This window comes from Furipterus horrens, unplaced genomic scaffold (genome assembly GCF_987537825.1).
Source record: "Furipterus horrens unplaced genomic scaffold, mFurHor1.1.pri manual_scaffold_8, whole genome shotgun sequence".
Taxonomy (NCBI): domain Eukaryota; kingdom Metazoa; phylum Chordata; class Mammalia; order Chiroptera; family Furipteridae; genus Furipterus; species Furipterus horrens.
The window spans coordinates 86,837,653-86,854,020 of record NW_028327178.1 but is presented as its reverse complement, the minus strand read 5'-3'; the positions used below and the strand labels follow the sequence as shown (position 1 = coordinate 86,854,020).

At 49.3% G+C, this 16,368-nt stretch overlaps 2 protein-coding genes across 2 annotated transcripts; both read right to left on the bottom strand.

Annotated features, from left to right (window-relative positions):
• Positions 1 to 4,958: 4,958 nt before the first annotated feature.
• Positions 4,959 to 8,272, bottom strand: SPEF1 (sperm flagellar and cilia associated 1). Its single transcript, XM_090286094.1, is given in 10 exon segments — positions 4,959 to 5,086; positions 5,088 to 5,152; positions 5,155 to 5,219; positions 5,471 to 5,574; positions 5,672 to 5,795; positions 5,984 to 6,044; positions 6,177 to 6,216; positions 6,412 to 6,568; positions 6,922 to 7,033; positions 8,056 to 8,272. Coding segments are annotated over 10 exon segments (897 nt in total). The 5' UTR covers positions 8,165 to 8,272; the 3' UTR covers positions 4,959 to 5,026.
• Positions 8,273 to 11,233: 2,961 nt separating this feature from the next.
• CENPB (centromere protein B) lies at positions 11,234 to 14,146 on the bottom strand. Its single transcript, XM_090286093.1, has one exon. The coding sequence runs from the start codon at positions 13,858 to 13,860 to the stop codon at positions 12,043 to 12,045; it is 1,818 nt and encodes a 605-aa protein (XP_090142219.1). The 5' UTR covers positions 13,861 to 14,146; the 3' UTR covers positions 11,234 to 12,042.
• Positions 14,147 to 16,368: the final 2,222 nt, after the last annotated feature.

The window sequence follows — 16,368 nt, the reverse complement described above, 5'->3', positions numbered from 1 at the left end:
ATCAGCTTTATGGAGCCTATTCAACAGTTACCCAAAGTCAAATCCCTGTAATAAACCCTTTCTGCTTCTCTGATTAAACTGATACAATAACATAGGCAAATGTTTTATTTTATATGAAAATACGAGTTTTCTGATTGTACTCATACTCGCATTAGCAGAGTATGAGTTCCAGTTGTTTCAAGTCCTCATCAATATAAAAATTAGCAATTATCCCTGACTGGTATGGCTCAGTGGTTTGGGCGTCATTCCACAAACCAAAAGTTCACAGGTTCGATTCCTGGTTGCAGTACATGCCTGGGGTGCAAGCCAGGTCCCTAATTTGGGGGCGTGTGAGAGGCAACCAACCAATCAATGTTCTCTTGCATTTTAATGTTTCTCTCCCTCTCTTTCTCCCTCCTTTACCCTCTCTAAAAATAAATAAAATCTTTAAAAATTTTTTATATTAATTTTGTAAAAACACAACTCCACAAACCAAGGCAGGGCAGTGGGCGACCAATCTTTAGCCTCTGCTCTCAACCATGTCCTTATAGATGACAATTTCACAATATCAAGATTACAAATACATGTATACTCTGACCTAATGTGGACAAAAAGGGGCCACATACTAAACCTGACAAGCTTAGGGGAGACCTTCATGGCAGCCTTACAAACTCAAGACACCTACAGTAGCCACATAGGATGGTCCGAAATTAGAACTTTCTAACTAAAAGCAGGCCATGGAGGGCAGTCATGTCCTAGGCCAGAATCTTCCCTAACAAAACTCAATTTTTACCTTACTTGACCCTGTCTATTGTCTTTTTGCATCTAAGATAACATACCTTTGGAAGGTCAAGGTAACTTCTCTTTTCCAGACCCCTCTGAGCACAGCCAGCATATCAGAGGGAGACCACATATCCCCTCATTGTTACTGCTGATCATGTTAACTGCTGACTGTGAACTATCCTGTACCTACCTATGTAAAAGAAGTATGTATCTATCATTATACTTTTTATCCAAACCCAGAGGTTTTACACCACTACCCCTGACTCCAACCCCCCAACCCCCACAACCCACTTTGTGTTCTCAGGCCTCCCTAATCTATCACCAATGGATTTCACGATTGTAATGTATAAACTAAGGTGCAAAACTGCCATTCTCTGGAGCATTTTTTTCAACTCATTGAAGTTTTGCTTCCTGGCGATTGTCCTCGGTTTGCTCAAACAAATTCATAAAAATTCTCTACAGGTTTGAACATTTCTTAAGTTGACGCTAACCCCAGTTCTGGAATTTATCATGCAGATATACTTGTATACACTACTAAGTTATGAATGTATGAGGCTTATGAGGTTATCCATTGTTATATTATTAATAATAAAGGATTAAAAACAAATCAGCCATGACCAGTGTGGCTCAGTCAGTTGGGCATCATCTGACAAAGCGAAAAGTCATTGGTTTGATTCCCGGTCAGGACACATGCCTGGGTTGTGGGTTCAGTCCCTGGTTGGGGCACGTGCAAGAGGCAACCGATTGATGTTTCCCTTTCACATTAATATTTCTCTCCCTCTCTTTCTTCCTCCCTTCCCCTCTCTCTAAAAATAAATAAATAAAGTATTTTTTAAAAATCAGATGTCCATAAATAGAAGACTGATTAAATTTGGTGCAAATAGAATTTTATTTGATACAGACAATAGAGCTTTAAAAGCAGAGGAAATTTTCAATATACTAATATGGAAAATTCCTGCATTAGTCAAGGTTCTTCAGAGAAACAGAACCAATGGGAGACAGAGATAGAGAAATTAGCACATGCAATCATGGAGGCTGGCAAGTTGCAAGATCTGTAGGATAAGTCAGCAACCTGGAGACCCAGGATAGTTGATGGTTAAGTTCCAGTCTAAAGGCTGGCAGGCTCAAGACCCAGGACAAATCCATGTTTCAGTTAGAATCCAAAGGCAGAAAATAAAAGCCGATGTCCCAGTTTAAAGGCTGTCAAGCAGGAGAGATTTTCTCTTACTCAGGGAGGAGAAGGTTTTTTTATTCTATTCAGGCCTTCAAATGATTAGAAGAGGCCCACTCACACCAGGGAGAACAATCTGCTTTCAGTCTACCCATTTAAATGTTAATCTCATCCAGAAACACCCTCACAGAAACACCCAGAATAATGTTTGACCAAATACCTTGGCACCCTGTGGTCCAGTCAAGTTGGTATGTAACATTGACCATCACATATCTATAAGAGATCTTGTTGAGTGGAAAACCAAGATACAGAACAGAGTGGGTAGTCTGCTTCCCCTTTATGTTAAAAAGTGGTAGGGTTGAGATAATAATAAATGTGCATATTTGCTTGTATTCACATAAAGACACTCTGGAAGAATACGCAAAAACTAAAGAAAAAGGTTATCTATTGGAGGTGTGTGGGGACCAAGGGGAATTTTCAAGGTTTATGTACATATTTTTAATTATGAGTTTTACCTATATTCAAAATATTAAGTAACAAAAATTTTAAAATATCTTTTTACATGCCTTCTCTCCTCTTAGGATTGTGAAAATGGGAGGATACAAATCATGTTTTATACTCATCTTTGTGTTCCTGGTATTTAGTACAGAGTAGACATTCAATAAATTTTTGAGGAATTAATGAATGAATGAACCAGAAGAAATCCAATTTAGTGTAGTTCTGAAAGGGGAGAGGGGAGTGAAGGGCAGGGTGGGAGAAATATGGTAATGACTGTCAGAAGGGAAGTTTGGAGAACAAGAGAGATGTTTAAAGAAGAGTTATAGACATAAAGATGGTATAATCCACCTTCATATTTATTCCCAAGAAATTTTCAATAAAATTCTCCATTGCTTTTGGGGTTTGATATGTAGGGTTTTGAGATATGATTGTGGGTTGAGACACAGTCAGGCATATCTAAATAATGGGAATAGGGTAGGGGGACTCAAGGAGGAGGAACCTCCAGAACCTGGCTCAGCCCATGCTATGGAGGAAGTCAGCAGACTCTCAAGGGGGTGACCACAATCACTGAACCTGCATTCTGCGTCCACTGTGCTATTGTCAGGCAGAACCATGCCCTACCCTACATCCTGATCCTCAGGTGCCTCTACAAACCATTCCTACCAGCTCCACACACAGGAGTATACAGGTATGTTCCATGGATGAAAGGTTCAGAGAACAGAACTCTGGAGACCCAATGCAGACTATGGAGAGAGAACAGAGCTAGAGCTGGGGTCAATAGGTGTGCACGACTGTGGTTAATTTGGGGAAGGCAGAGGGCCAGGCTAAAGCCAGTGTTAACCTAAGACCAGGCTGAATGCACAGACCAAGGTCAGGAGTAGTCATCAATTTTTTATTTTTATTATTTTAGGAACTCGGGCAAACAGAATTGAACTCCACAACCCTTGGTTCATGACACTCTCTCCCTACTTGTCCATAAACAACCCACTTACGAACACCTGTAAATCCATCACCTACCCCAAGAACTAAAACATTACAAATAACATATATCTACACATGTGCTTCTTGCATCTCTGCCCTCTGCTTTCTCTCAAAAGTAATCACTATCCTAGATTTTATCCTTCATTGCTTTTTCCTCCTTGAAGTCAGTTTCTAAAATGATTCCCAATGATCTCTGCCTTCTGGTATTTAAATCTATGTGTTCCTCTCTCCTTGAATATGGGCTGGACCTCATGACTTATTTCACATAAATAGACTATGACAGCTGTGATGGATGTCACTCCTGTAACTGCATTAGATAAAACTATAACTTCCATCTTGCTAGCAGGTGCTAACTCTCTACCTTGATGGATGGCAAGGAAATGAGGGCAGCCATCAGCTAACAACCAGCAAGAAACTGAAGACTTCAGTCCAACAGTCCACAAGAAACTGAACTCTGTGAACAACGAAGTGAACTTGGAATTAAGTCCCTCCCTAGTAGAATCTTCAGATAAGACCACAGCTCTGGTCAACAATTTTTTTTTTTTTTTTTTTTGAACAGGAGAGCTGCCTGCCAGGCCTGGCAGACAGCTTTGGTCAACAATTTAATTGCATCTGTGAGAAGTCCTGAAGCAGAGGACCCTGCTAAGCCATGCCTGGACTCTGGAGCCACAGAAAATATGAGATAATAAATGAGTGCTGTTTTAAGCCATTAAGTTTGTGATAAGTTGTTACACGGTAACAGATAACAGATACAAGATCTTTTCAGTTCTTTTGCTAACACAAAACGTGTTGCTATGAATATTGCTATACATGGCTCCCAGAACACAAAACACAGAGCTTAAGTTTCTCCTGGGCATATGCTGAGTATATGTCTAGGAACAGAGTTGGTGAGGGAGGAGTGCAGTGCTCAGGATTTACAAATGTTCAATGTTACCGATCAGAGTTAGGGTCACACCATGGCTATCCTGTCTTGATCAGCGTTGGGAGTTAAGCTTGTCTTTAGTCCATAGAACTTGGGATCAGTCTCTGAGGGTTGAGAGTCATGTAGAGGACATATTTAGGTTGCAGTCCAAGAGCAAGGTTGAGGATGAGTATGTGGCTACATTTGGGGAGAATCTGAAGTCTGGGTTTGGACAGAGGTGGAGGACACTGTGAGGGTGGGTTTGAGGGTCAGTCTAGTAAGAACAGAATTAGAAGTCAGACTCTCCTAGCTCTCCCAGTGCAGAAGACCTGACCTCTGTGATATCAACTTGCCAAACAGTAGCCACCTAGGGCGCAGCTGCCCAAAAGGTAAGACCCACTCAAGGGGTGGAAGGGGCAGCAAAAGGAGATCCAGGCAGAGAGAGAAGGCAGGTACAGGAAAAGAGGATACCACCTTTAATGGGGGCATCCCTGTTCCATATTCCCCAAAGATTCTCAGCCATACGGTGATTGATACAGACACAGCCAATGTCTTCCCAACACCTGGCTGGGCCCACTCCTCACCCCTTCTTCTCCAGAGGCTGTGCTCCTCCAGCCTCAAGATGGATCCCAGGTGAGTGCCCAGGAGGGGCAAGGGACTCCCTCAGCTGCCCGTGACAGCTCCTCCCATGGCCCAGGGAACAACGAACTAGCCTAGATAGAGAAACCACTGTCCTCACAGCTGCATGGGGACTTGGTTCTAGGAGTGTGGACTGAGCTGGGGGGACCATCCCCCAAGGCCCAACACAGGAAGCCCCAAGGTGGAGTCCCGGTGCTGCACACTGCTTTGGGGTATACACCAGGCCTCTGCACATTGTTTCTGGGTTCTGGAAAGCAGTCCATTCTCCTGACCCAGATATAGTGAAGGAGGTGGCTCAGTCCTGGGCCTTGCAGGGAGGGCTCCTGTCCCACTGCCCCTCCCACACACACACACACACACACACACACTCACGCTCATCCCAAGGGAGGGGCGTCCTTACTTCCCAAGAGGCTCATTGGAGTCACTGGCCCCTCCCACCTGTTTGTCTGTCATTCTGTGGGTGCGCTGGTCTGTGGTGACAGGGCTCTGGGGGATACTTGGGTATCCCTGTCGCTCACCGCTGCTTACGTTCTGCCTGCTGGAGCCGCCTGGAGAGGTCATCGATGCGCACATTCTTGAGCTGAAGCAGATGCTCCAAGCGCCTCACTTTCATCTGGAGGACCTGGGCCACACAGTGCAGAGGTCAAACTCAGGAACCCGCTGCCCTTTGTCCCCACCTCTGCAGGTTCCAAGCCCCCACACCTTCCCAGTGCTCTCACTTGCACAGTCTCCTGTGAGGCCAGTAACTCCTGCTCCTTTTCAGCGATCTGAAGGACGAAGCTTGGGTCGCCATGCAACGCCTGGCTATACCCCGGAGGCCGGGGCACTGGCAGCTGTGCCCCCCTAGGGAGGAAAGCAGCTTAGCAGAGGCCTGGACCTTGGGAGCCACCCTCACCCTTCCAGTGCCCCTTAGCAAGGCTTTCTCTCCTCTCCTCTCCCGTTTCTGCCTTTTCTACCTTTCCAGGAGCATCCCAGCCCTCTGCAGGGAGATCACCTGGCCTGGTAAGGTCAGGAACTCCCAACTTCCTTACCTGAGCTGCCTACCTCCTTGGGGATCCAGGGCACCTTCCCCTCGGGCTTTCTGGGACAAACCTGAGAAGAGGTAAGTGGCGGAGTAATATTTTAGAGTCCTTTATTCCTGCCTCCCCCCCTCCTCCCCCCATAGGAAAGAAGGACAGGAGAAAAGCTCCTCCTGGGAGAGAGGAAAAGTAAATGCCACTTTACCCACATCCATGTAGCCAGTGCCATCCTGGGGAGCCAGCTCCTAAAAGAACCCCCAGGATCCACTGTGAGTTGGTGCTCGCCTATCCCCAAGTAGCCCTATGTCCCTTCCACTGTCCCCCTAGGTCAGTTTCCCTTTTAGCAGGCACCCTCTTCCACACTTGTCATCAAGGTGGCATCCTTCTGCAGCCTGGGAAGCTCCCCCAGAGAAGTGGGAGAAGCCTGAGTGGGGTGGCACCTGTAAGGAACCAGAGCCCTGCTTCCTGCGTCTCTCTCTCTCTTCCAGGCGCTGTCTCAGCGGAATGAGCACCAACTCCACGACACCTGGGGTGCATTGTGCGATCTTGCACATCACGTCCTCTGGTACTGAGAAGTTCAGCTTGTTTAGCACCTTCCTGGTAGGTAGACAGAGGCATGTCAGACTAGGTCCTCAGAAATGAAGTGGGGGGAGAGGAGGAAGGGGGTGCGGCAGTCGCGGTAGTAAGTGTGCAGCCCTGGGGGAATGGAACGGTACCACACCTGAGTCTTATTCTTGGTTGTCCCAAGTTACCTTGTCACCTCCTCAATAGAGGAGTCCTTGACTTTTGATCCCAGACAATTCTCTTTGCATTGTCTCTCCCCACCCTGCTATCAACACAGTCCCAGCCTGGGCTGTGGAGACCATAGGAGATGGAGGGGCTGAAATACCCCTTCCTGGGAGCTGGGTAGGGGCTGGAGATCTTACTAGTGCAACCAGATATTCTGCTACCTGTTCAGGTGACCCCAGTTGCTGAGCTTCTGCTGGAGAGAATTGGCAGGGACATAATTGTGCATCTCCACCATCTTGGGGAAGTAAAACTTGATGACTTCTGCAACCAGGACTGAGAGAGTGGGAGTGGGAGGAGACATGGAAGATGGGAGGATGGGAAAGGGAGAAGGGGAAGGGAGAAGAAATGGGTGGGATGGGAGAATCAGGGATGGCAGAGTGGTGGGGCCCAGTGGAGAGGTGGAGATGTAGAAAGGGAAAGGATGATAAGGAGGAAGGGGTCATAGAAGACAAGGGAGGGGGAATCAAGGAAGTGAGATCAGTGATCTTCTGGAGGCTAAGCCTCCAGCATACCCCAGAGGGGCTGTATCCCTTCCCCATTAGCTCAGGGCACTTGAAAGCTGTGGTCTCTGGTGCTCCAAGGGACCTTTCAAGATCCTGTGGCCTGATCCTAGGCATTTATATGGATACATACACATACTCCAACACCAAAGTCCCAGGAGGAATTCACAGACTCACACAGACACATGTGATAAGATCCTTCTAAAGATATGCACATAGGACAGACTGTGTAGGCACACAGGATACACACATGCCTAGACACACTTAGGCACATATATAGCACGCACACACTACATAAACAAACACACAAAGATAAACAAACACATACATATACTTCCATCACTGGAGTCCAAGAGACAGTCACCAATACACAGACAGAGGCACATAGTCACACATTAAAATTCCTGGAGACAGTCTTAGAAACACAGACACCTACACAGTCACAAAGCAACACATATGCACACAAGACCTCCCTACATACAGGCCAGACTGTGTCAATCTACATATGAACACATGCATGCTCAGACTCCCATAGACAAACATACAGAATATAGCAATGTGCATGCACACACAGAGATATGCAAAGTACATACATTGATACACATCTTAGTCATTAAGTCCCAGGAGAGAGTCTCAGACTCACACTCAGACACATTTCTACAACTGAAGTCTAGAAGACAGACACCCTCCAAACATACACACCCCACATGCACACAAGCAAAGATATGTTTGTACAAAGAGCCCCTTACGCACGTACATATAGGACAAGACATGGGGACACACACAGGTGCACACCTCCATCACTGAAGTCCCGGGAGAGATTTCGCTTGGGCCGGGACAGAGGGATGTTGTCTACCCACAGGTACAGCTGGTGCAGCGCCTCCTCGTCCACGCTGCCCGCCATTGGCGCCCTCGGCAAAAGCAGGCAGTTCTAGCGGTGCAGCGTCCAGCCCCAAACTCACGACAGCTCAAGCACCTCCTACCCCGCCGCTGCGGGTACCCAAACCTTTCTCAGCCTCTCTAACCCCGAGACTCTCGTCCCAGCTGGGAGCGGCCATATTGTTTTCTGAAACCATGACAACCGTCCTTGACTTCGGGGAGCAGACGCTTCTGGGAGTTGTAGTTTAACCCAGTTACCTCCTCTCGGGCCCCAGATTTGAAAAGGCGATAATAGGTGGCCTTGTCTTCCCCGCCTCTTAAGAAGAAATCTTTTTCGCCCACGTCCCCTGCTGATCAGCCACTGGCTCATTCTGGGTCCTGACAAAGCCAAGAGGGTCCCCAGAACCCCTGAACCAGCATCCCCAGTCTGGTATCCCCCACGAGGATCCTTTGGTGATCAGTCCCAAGTGAAGGTATCTGCTGCTTCCTGTCTGGACTGTGTGATATTGCCTCCTCCCTAGGTCTCTCCTCAAAGCTCAGTGCCCATACGCCCATTACCACGCCCCACTTCCCAGCATAGTTGTGTGGGGCATTTAATATGTAACCCAGACTCCCAGGGAGACCACAGCTCAAGGCCAGTGCCTTGGGCAGGTTGTTTCACCCGTTAAACCTATTACCTCCTTTGTGATATGCAGATAGTTCTCACCTATTTTTCCCAGTGGGGTAATGAGGGAGGAGAATGTGAAGGTTATTTACAGAAAACCTGTGTTTCTATGGGGACTGCTGGAACAGGAGTTGGTTATAGGTATAAGAGCTGTAAGAACTCCTATAGACACTTCCACATCCCTCACTTTCTCCAAAAAGCTCTTCTTCTACACTTCCATGGATTAGAAATTGATTTCAATAACCAGTTCCATTTCAAGAGGACAAAATTCAGGAGGATTAGGAAGATGGGTCCTTCCTTACTGAAGGGCCACTTCTAGGGTCATCCTAGGGAGAACCCTAGCTTCCACACTAGTGATGTAGCTTCTGGCACATTACTGGACCTTTCTGTATCTGTTTTCTCATGGTTTTACTTACCTCATAGGGGCTTTGTGAGCATTTATGGTGCTTAGCACAGCATCTGACATGTGCCGAGAGCCCTATTAACATCAGTTGGTGTTATCGATAACAAGATTATCTCAGCTGCAGCAAAAGAGGTATTCTTGTACGAAGAAAACAAATGGAAGGGATTTGCCTTGTTATTTGAGGTGAGAGACTTGGATTGGCCAGGGGCACCTGGGGAGAAGGCTACTGCTCCCACCTACTTACTCCAGAGCAGGCCAGGAGGTAGGCTGGGCTTCCTTATGACTTTCTGGTCTCCTCTCCAGGGCATAGATATGGGTGGGGGGATGACGGCAAGGGGAATCCCTACTACTTTTCGCTGTCACTTAGTTTCAAAGTCTTCAAGGCCTAGAAGGCATCCCTCTGTGCCAGGAATGCAGAAAGCCAAGGGTGGAAAGGTGACTCCACCCTTTGTTTTAAAGTCATATATAGTGGCCCTGGCCAGGCAGCTCAGTTGGTTAGAGCATCATCCCAATATGCTGAGCTCAAGGATTCAATCCCTGGTCAGGGCCATACCAGAATCAATCAATGAATGCATAAATATGTGAAACAACAAATTGATGTTTCTCCCTTTCTTCTTTTCTCTAAAATCACTAAGTCAGCCCTGATCAGTGTGGCTCAGTTGGTTGGGGATCATCCCCAAAACCAAAAGGTCACCAGGTTCAATTCTGGGTCAGGGCACATGCCTGGGCTGCAGTTTCAGTCCCTGACCTGGGCATGAGCAAGAGGCAACCAATCAATGTTTCTTTCTTTCTTTTTTAAAAAATATATTTATTTTATTTTTAGAGAGAGGGGAAGAGAGGGAGAGAGAGAGAAACATCAATGTGTGGTTGCTTCTTGCACACCCCAAACTGGGGACCTGGCCCACAACCCAGGCATGTGCCCTGACTGGGAATCGAACCAGCGATCCTTTGGTTCACAGGCTGGCACTCAATCCACTGAGCCACACCAGCCAGGGCCGATCAATGTTTCTTTCTCTTTCTCCTTCCCTTTCCTTCTCTCTAAAAATAAATAAATAAAATCTTTCCAAAAATAAAATCCAATCAGTAAATTTAAAAAGTCGTCCATAGTGGCCTTGCCTTTCTAAAAGGGACCACACCCAAGGCAGGCAAGAGACAAAAGATTACCTGGATACCACCCCCCACCCCTTAACATTCCAGGGTGGAGAGAGGAACTATAAGGAGGTGGGGAGAAGAGAACCACAGGGGTGATGTGCCAGCCCTAGTCAAGGTGGGAAAACCGGTTTGGGGCCCTCCCCTAGCTGGAACCACTGGGGCCTGAAGGCCTCAATGCTGGGCTGGCCCTAACAGGAGAAACCAGGTAGGATCAGTGAGGGGCCTGTCTTCACCTTTGAACTGGGGGCCCCCAAGAGGGCACCACACATGGAGTTGCTAATTCATCTTCAGCCTCTTGGGGGTGCAATCTCTTCCCAGCAATATCATCTTTCTCCTGCCACTGTCCCCAAGGACAGCCACTAAGCTTGGAGATGCCAATCACTGAAAGGCCTTAAGGACTTCCTCTTAAGGCACCAAGGGTAAACCAAGGGATGCCTGTATGTTTCTCCAAACTCCAACCTGGAGCTCAGGAACTGCCCTAATATCCCTTTCTGTCTCTCTGTCCCCACTCCTGCAAGGACCTTCATTAATGAGCCTTGATAGGCCTAGTTCCAAGGTGCCTATATTTTAATTTAGCCCGACAGTTGGCTCCCTCCCTCCTGTCCCAGCCAATTGACCCCAAGCTTCTCTAACCCAAAAGCAGTGCAAGGCCTGGCTTCCTCAAACCCATACCCAGGCAGGTGCACTAAAGACCCCTACCTCCCCAAGTCTAGATATCATTTAGATATGGAGGTGGCCCCTCATCCTGGTTAGGCCCTAGGCTGTGGCCACTCTCTCAACACTTGCTTTCATATCTCACCAGAGAAAGGACCAAAAGGAACCGGGAAAGGACATGTCCCCGACAGACGCAAGCCCAGACCATGAAGGATGCACCCTTGGCTGTTAAAACGTTCACCCTCACAAAAGGGGGGTGGACGGATTTATTGAATTCAAACTGGGAAAGGAGCAGCTGGACAGCTGGACTCTGGGCCCAGCCCCAGGCCCCCTGCCCAGGATAGAACCCTGCCAGAGAAGGAGAGGCACAGGGCCTGCAGATGCCCACAAGAGAAACACCCATTTTTACTCCCCCGGAGGGTCTCTTGGAAACCTCCAATCTGGAAAGAAAACCAAGGGCCAAAGTAACATGGGCTGGGCCAGAGAAAGGAATTGGGGGTGGGAAAGCAGGCAGAGGCAGGTTCAAAAGCCTGCAGTGAGTTAGACTGTGCTTCTGGAGGTGGTCTGGGGGCAGGGATGGGGGGCTGCCAGCCTTGTGGGGGCCTAGGCTGGACCTTCCTCTGAAGCCCTTCCCAGAATGGCTTTGGGGTCCCCCCACCAAAACCTGGTATGGACGGCAGAGGGAAGAGGCACTCTCTGGCCAGGAGCTTCCAGGGCCCATCCCTGGAGGCTGCTGTGGCCTAGTCCACTGATGGCATAGTGTGGTAGCACCGGACAGCTCCCCACCTGGTCCCCCAAGCCCAGGGGCAAATGGGGAGGAAATAGGACTCTGAGAAAGAGGCAATAAGCAGGCAGTGAGGCTGACCCTAAGTCCTGCCAAGGTGACTGGGCTTGTTCACAGGGCCTGGTGAACATCACTAAAGGATCTGGGGCTTCCCACTCTGGCTCCATCCACAGCAGCTGCCCAGAGTCCTTTGCCCTGGACTGGTGCTGCCACATCTGGGTCGAGGGTATGGCTAGGCCCAGTGGCTCAGCTTTGATGTCCAAGACCCCTAACTCCTGCCTGCCTGGCATGGTTCTTCCTGGTCACATGGACCAGATCATGTTCCAAGTGGAGAATGTGGCTCTGCACACGATCATCAATGGGGAAGGAGGTCAGATACCTCTTTACCATAGCAAAGTAAGCCATGGCCTCCCCGAAGCTGGGCACAGGCACCTCATCACCATCCTCATCGTCTTCATCATCGTCATCATCGTCATCATCATCATCATCGTCCTCCTCTTCCTCACTGTCCGATTCAGATTCCTCCTCACCTTCCAGGAAATGGAGGGTAGGGCACTGGGCCTCCTCCTGGGCACCATAGCTTCCAAAGCTGCCACCAGCCTCAACTACCCCCTGGGCCCAGTCCTCTGCCTCCAAGCCCTCAGAGGAGCTCTCCTCCTCCTCTTCCTCCTCCTCTTCATCACTGTCATCAACATCACCCTCCTCTTCCACCTCCTCTTCCTCCCCCAACTCCTCTCCTTCCCCCCCTTCCTCCTCCTCCTCCCCTTCTTCCTCCTCCTCCTCCTCCTCCCCTTCTCCCTCCTCTTCCTCTTCCTCCTCCTCTTCTTCTTCCTCCTCCTCTTCTTCCTCCCCCTCACTCTTGAGGGCAGTGGTGATAGTAGCATTTGGGCCACCCCCAAAGCCAGCGTCCCGAAAGCAGGCGGCTATGTCCGAAGGCTCCACTGCCTGCCAGGCTGCAGCCACGAAGTGCAGGGCCTCCATGAGGCCCAGCTGCAGGGCTGAACGATCTTGGCCCTCTAGCGCAGCCATGGCCTTAAGCAGCATAGCTTGGCGGTAGTGGCCCTTCACCTGTTGGACCACTCCTCGCTCCAGCGGCTGTACGGTGCCTGGAGGGAAGAAGGCCAGCTGCACATGCCGCAGGCCCGAGGTATCCAGGGACTGGGCAGCCAGGCGACCGGCAAGTAGCAAGACTCGGCGAGACTCTGCAGCCATGCGGGTGTCTAGGGCCTTCAGGTACTTGGCCAGGGCCTGGGTGGTGACACCACCCTTAGAGTTGGCGGTGTAGTCGCAGGGCAGGCCGGCTTGGCCTCCACGGGGCTTGGCTGACTTGCCCGCCACCAGCGGGGGCAGCTTCTCGCTGCCGTCGGCGTTAGCACACAGTAACACACTCAGGCGCTGGGTGGCCCTGCGCGCCCGTCCATCGCTGCCACACAGCCCCGCGGCCTGATCCGGCAGAAAGTCGTACCATAGACTGGTCTCAATCGCGCTGAACACATCCTGGGAGGCGTAGCCCTCGGCCACCGACGGCGGCTGCTCCTCCCGCGCAAGCCAGCCCGTGGTACCCCCGCCGCTACCCTCCGAGGGCACCGCAGGTGGGCTGGAGGGCGCTGCTGGGGCCCGGGGGGCAGTGCTGCGCGAGCGGGCGCGGGTCACGCCACTGCAGGACACCACTCCGTGGCGCCGGCGGAAGCGGTCCAGCCAGCCGTTGGAGGCAGTGAAGTCGTCCATGCCCAGCTCCTCCGCTATCCGCAGAGCCTTCTCCTTGAGAATGATGCCCTTCACGGGCAGGCCAGCGGCGCGGATCTGTTGGAACCAAGCGATGAGCAGCCCCTCGAGCTTGTCGTAGGGAGACAGCTTGTTGGTCTTGCGGCAGGTGGAGGCCACACCGTACTTGCGCTCCGACGCCAGGATGGCGCGCTTGTTCTTCAGGATTGTGCTAAGCGTGGACGGCGGGATGTTGAAGCGCCTCGCGATCTCGCCCTTGCGCAGGTCCGGGTTCTCCTCCACCTCTTGGATGATCCGCGACTTCTCCCGGAACGTCAGCTGCCGCCTCTTGGGGCCCATCCCGGCGCGCCCCCCGCCCCGGGGCCCGGCGCCACCGCCGCCGCCCCGGGGCGGGGGGCCCGGGCCCGCGGCGGGGGGCACCTGGCGGCCTCTCCCACGCGCCCCACCCGAGACAAAGCGGCTCGCGGGGCAGCGGGCAGGGCGGCGACCCGGCCGGGCCGGGGACACCTTCGGGGCCGCCGCTGGGCGCGGCGCCGGGCGGCGAGCAGCAGGCGGCGAGCGCGGGCGAGGGAGGGTGGTGCGGGCACGGAACGCAGAAAGTGCCGCGGCTCCAGGAGCGGGGAGCGCCGAGAGCGGGGCGGAGCGGGGCGGAGCAGGCGGAGCGGGATCTCGCGGGAAGCGCGGGGACGCCCGACACCGCCTCCCAGCCCTCCGCGCCCACCCCCCTCCCAGCCGCCGGGACGGACCGCAGGGGGCGCTGCCGCCTGCTGGACAGCCCAGCGCTCTGGCTTCCGGTGACCCAGGGGCGGGGGCGTGGTACTTGGCCACTGAGCCTGGTGGGCTGTGATTTGCTGCTTGTAAAGAATAATTGTGTTTTATATTTTATTAAGGTAAAAATAACCCACATTTTTGGCAGAAACTGAAAAATACAGGAAACTACAAATCACCTTTCACCCCAATACCTCGTAAGATGCTCAGGTAACATTTTGATACATTTCCTTCCAGTCTTTTCTCTAGGCGCATACAGTTTTCTTTTTAAAAATATATTGCATAAAACTGGCATCATACTGTAGAGACCGTATATCTGGCATCTCTTGCTGTTTTATCTGGCATCAAGTGGTGAGAATTTTGCCATATCGGTAAAGTATTGCCAACATGCTTTCTAATGGATGAACTTTAATCTATGTAGCCTATTATTACACATTTAGGTTATTTTTATAAGCAACACCAGTTTTAAATCTATTTGATGATAATTCCACAATTCATAAACACTGATATCATCTTAGTGTGTCACATGCATATAGTCATAAATGTATGTGTTTGTACCTACAGAAATAATGTCATGTATATATAGGCATGCACACACAAGAATCTCTGAACCAAACACATAAAAATGAAATTCTTAAAACATTGAATGTATTATAGTGATTTGATTTTATTAAAAAATTATTTTCCCTCAAACGAGGACATTTTTTCACTGCTGATAGAGAAAAAAACATTGACCTGAGAAACACCCATTGGCCACCTCCTGCAGACGTCCCAACCCAGGACGGAACTGCAACAAAGGCAGTACCCCAACCAGGAGTTGAACAGCAACCCTTTGGTGCACTGGACGATGCACCAACCAACTGAACTGCTCCAACCAACTGATCCACACCAGCCAAGGCTGTATTACAGTGTTTTTAAAAATCTCTGAGAGTAACATGAGGAATAGGCAAAGAGGAAGGCTGTGACCCCCAGGGGGACAGGCTGAGTGAGGACCCAGAGCTGGATGATGCCTTAAGCCAGTGGGTGTACATAAAGAAGGAGAGAAAACCAAGAATCATTCTCTGGGCTCTCCAAGGTTACAGGCTTAAGAAAGAACTAGCAAGAAACTCATGAGATGCAGAAAATGTGTTATATGAATACAATGGAATATTGCTAAGACATAAAAAAGAATGAAAGCTAGCTATTTGCAACACATGGATGGATGGATGGGGTATTATGCTAAGTGAAATAAATCAAAGACAAAGACAAATACCACATGATTTCATTATACGTGGAATCTAAAAAACAAAACAAGTGAATAAACAAAACAAAACAAGCATTCATAGATACAGAGAACAAACTGATGGTTGCCAGGTAGAGTAGGGTGAGGGGAAGGGTGAAAGCGGTGAAGGGGAATAAGAGGTACAAACTGCCAGTTATAAAATAAGTCACAGGGATGTAATGTACAGTATAGGGATAATAGCCAATAATGTAATAACTTTGTATGGTGACAGATGTTTACTAGACTTATTGTGGTGTTTACATCATAAGGTACATAAATGTCAAGTCACTGTGTTGTACACCTGAAACTAATATAACATTGTATGTCAACTATACTTTAATAAGTAATGTTTTTTAAAAAAGAGAAACTCATGAGGAAAAGCTGAAATGGTAAAAGGAAAACCAAGACCATATGGTGTTCTGGAAGCCAAGGGAAGAAAGTGTAACTCACTGCTGGTTTAGTGTGTGTTTCTCTTTTCATGTGTGTATTGGCCATTTGAATCCCATGGACTTTCTAGTCATAGCCTTTGCCCATGTGCCCCTTATATTTGTCCTTTTATTGACTTTTAGGAGCTCTTCCCCTCTGAACATAAAACTTTTGTTAAGTATATTGCAAATATATTCTCCATTTGTTCTTTAACTTAGCCTGCAGAGTCTTAGATATGAGAAGTTTTAAATCTTTAGGCACGTCTATCAATTTTTCCTGTATTGCTTCTGGGTTTTGTGTCTTACTTAAGAGAGCCATTTCCCACCCCTGAAATATAAAAAAATATTCTAATCACAAGATCTAGAAGAAAACGTGGGAGACTTTTTCCTACA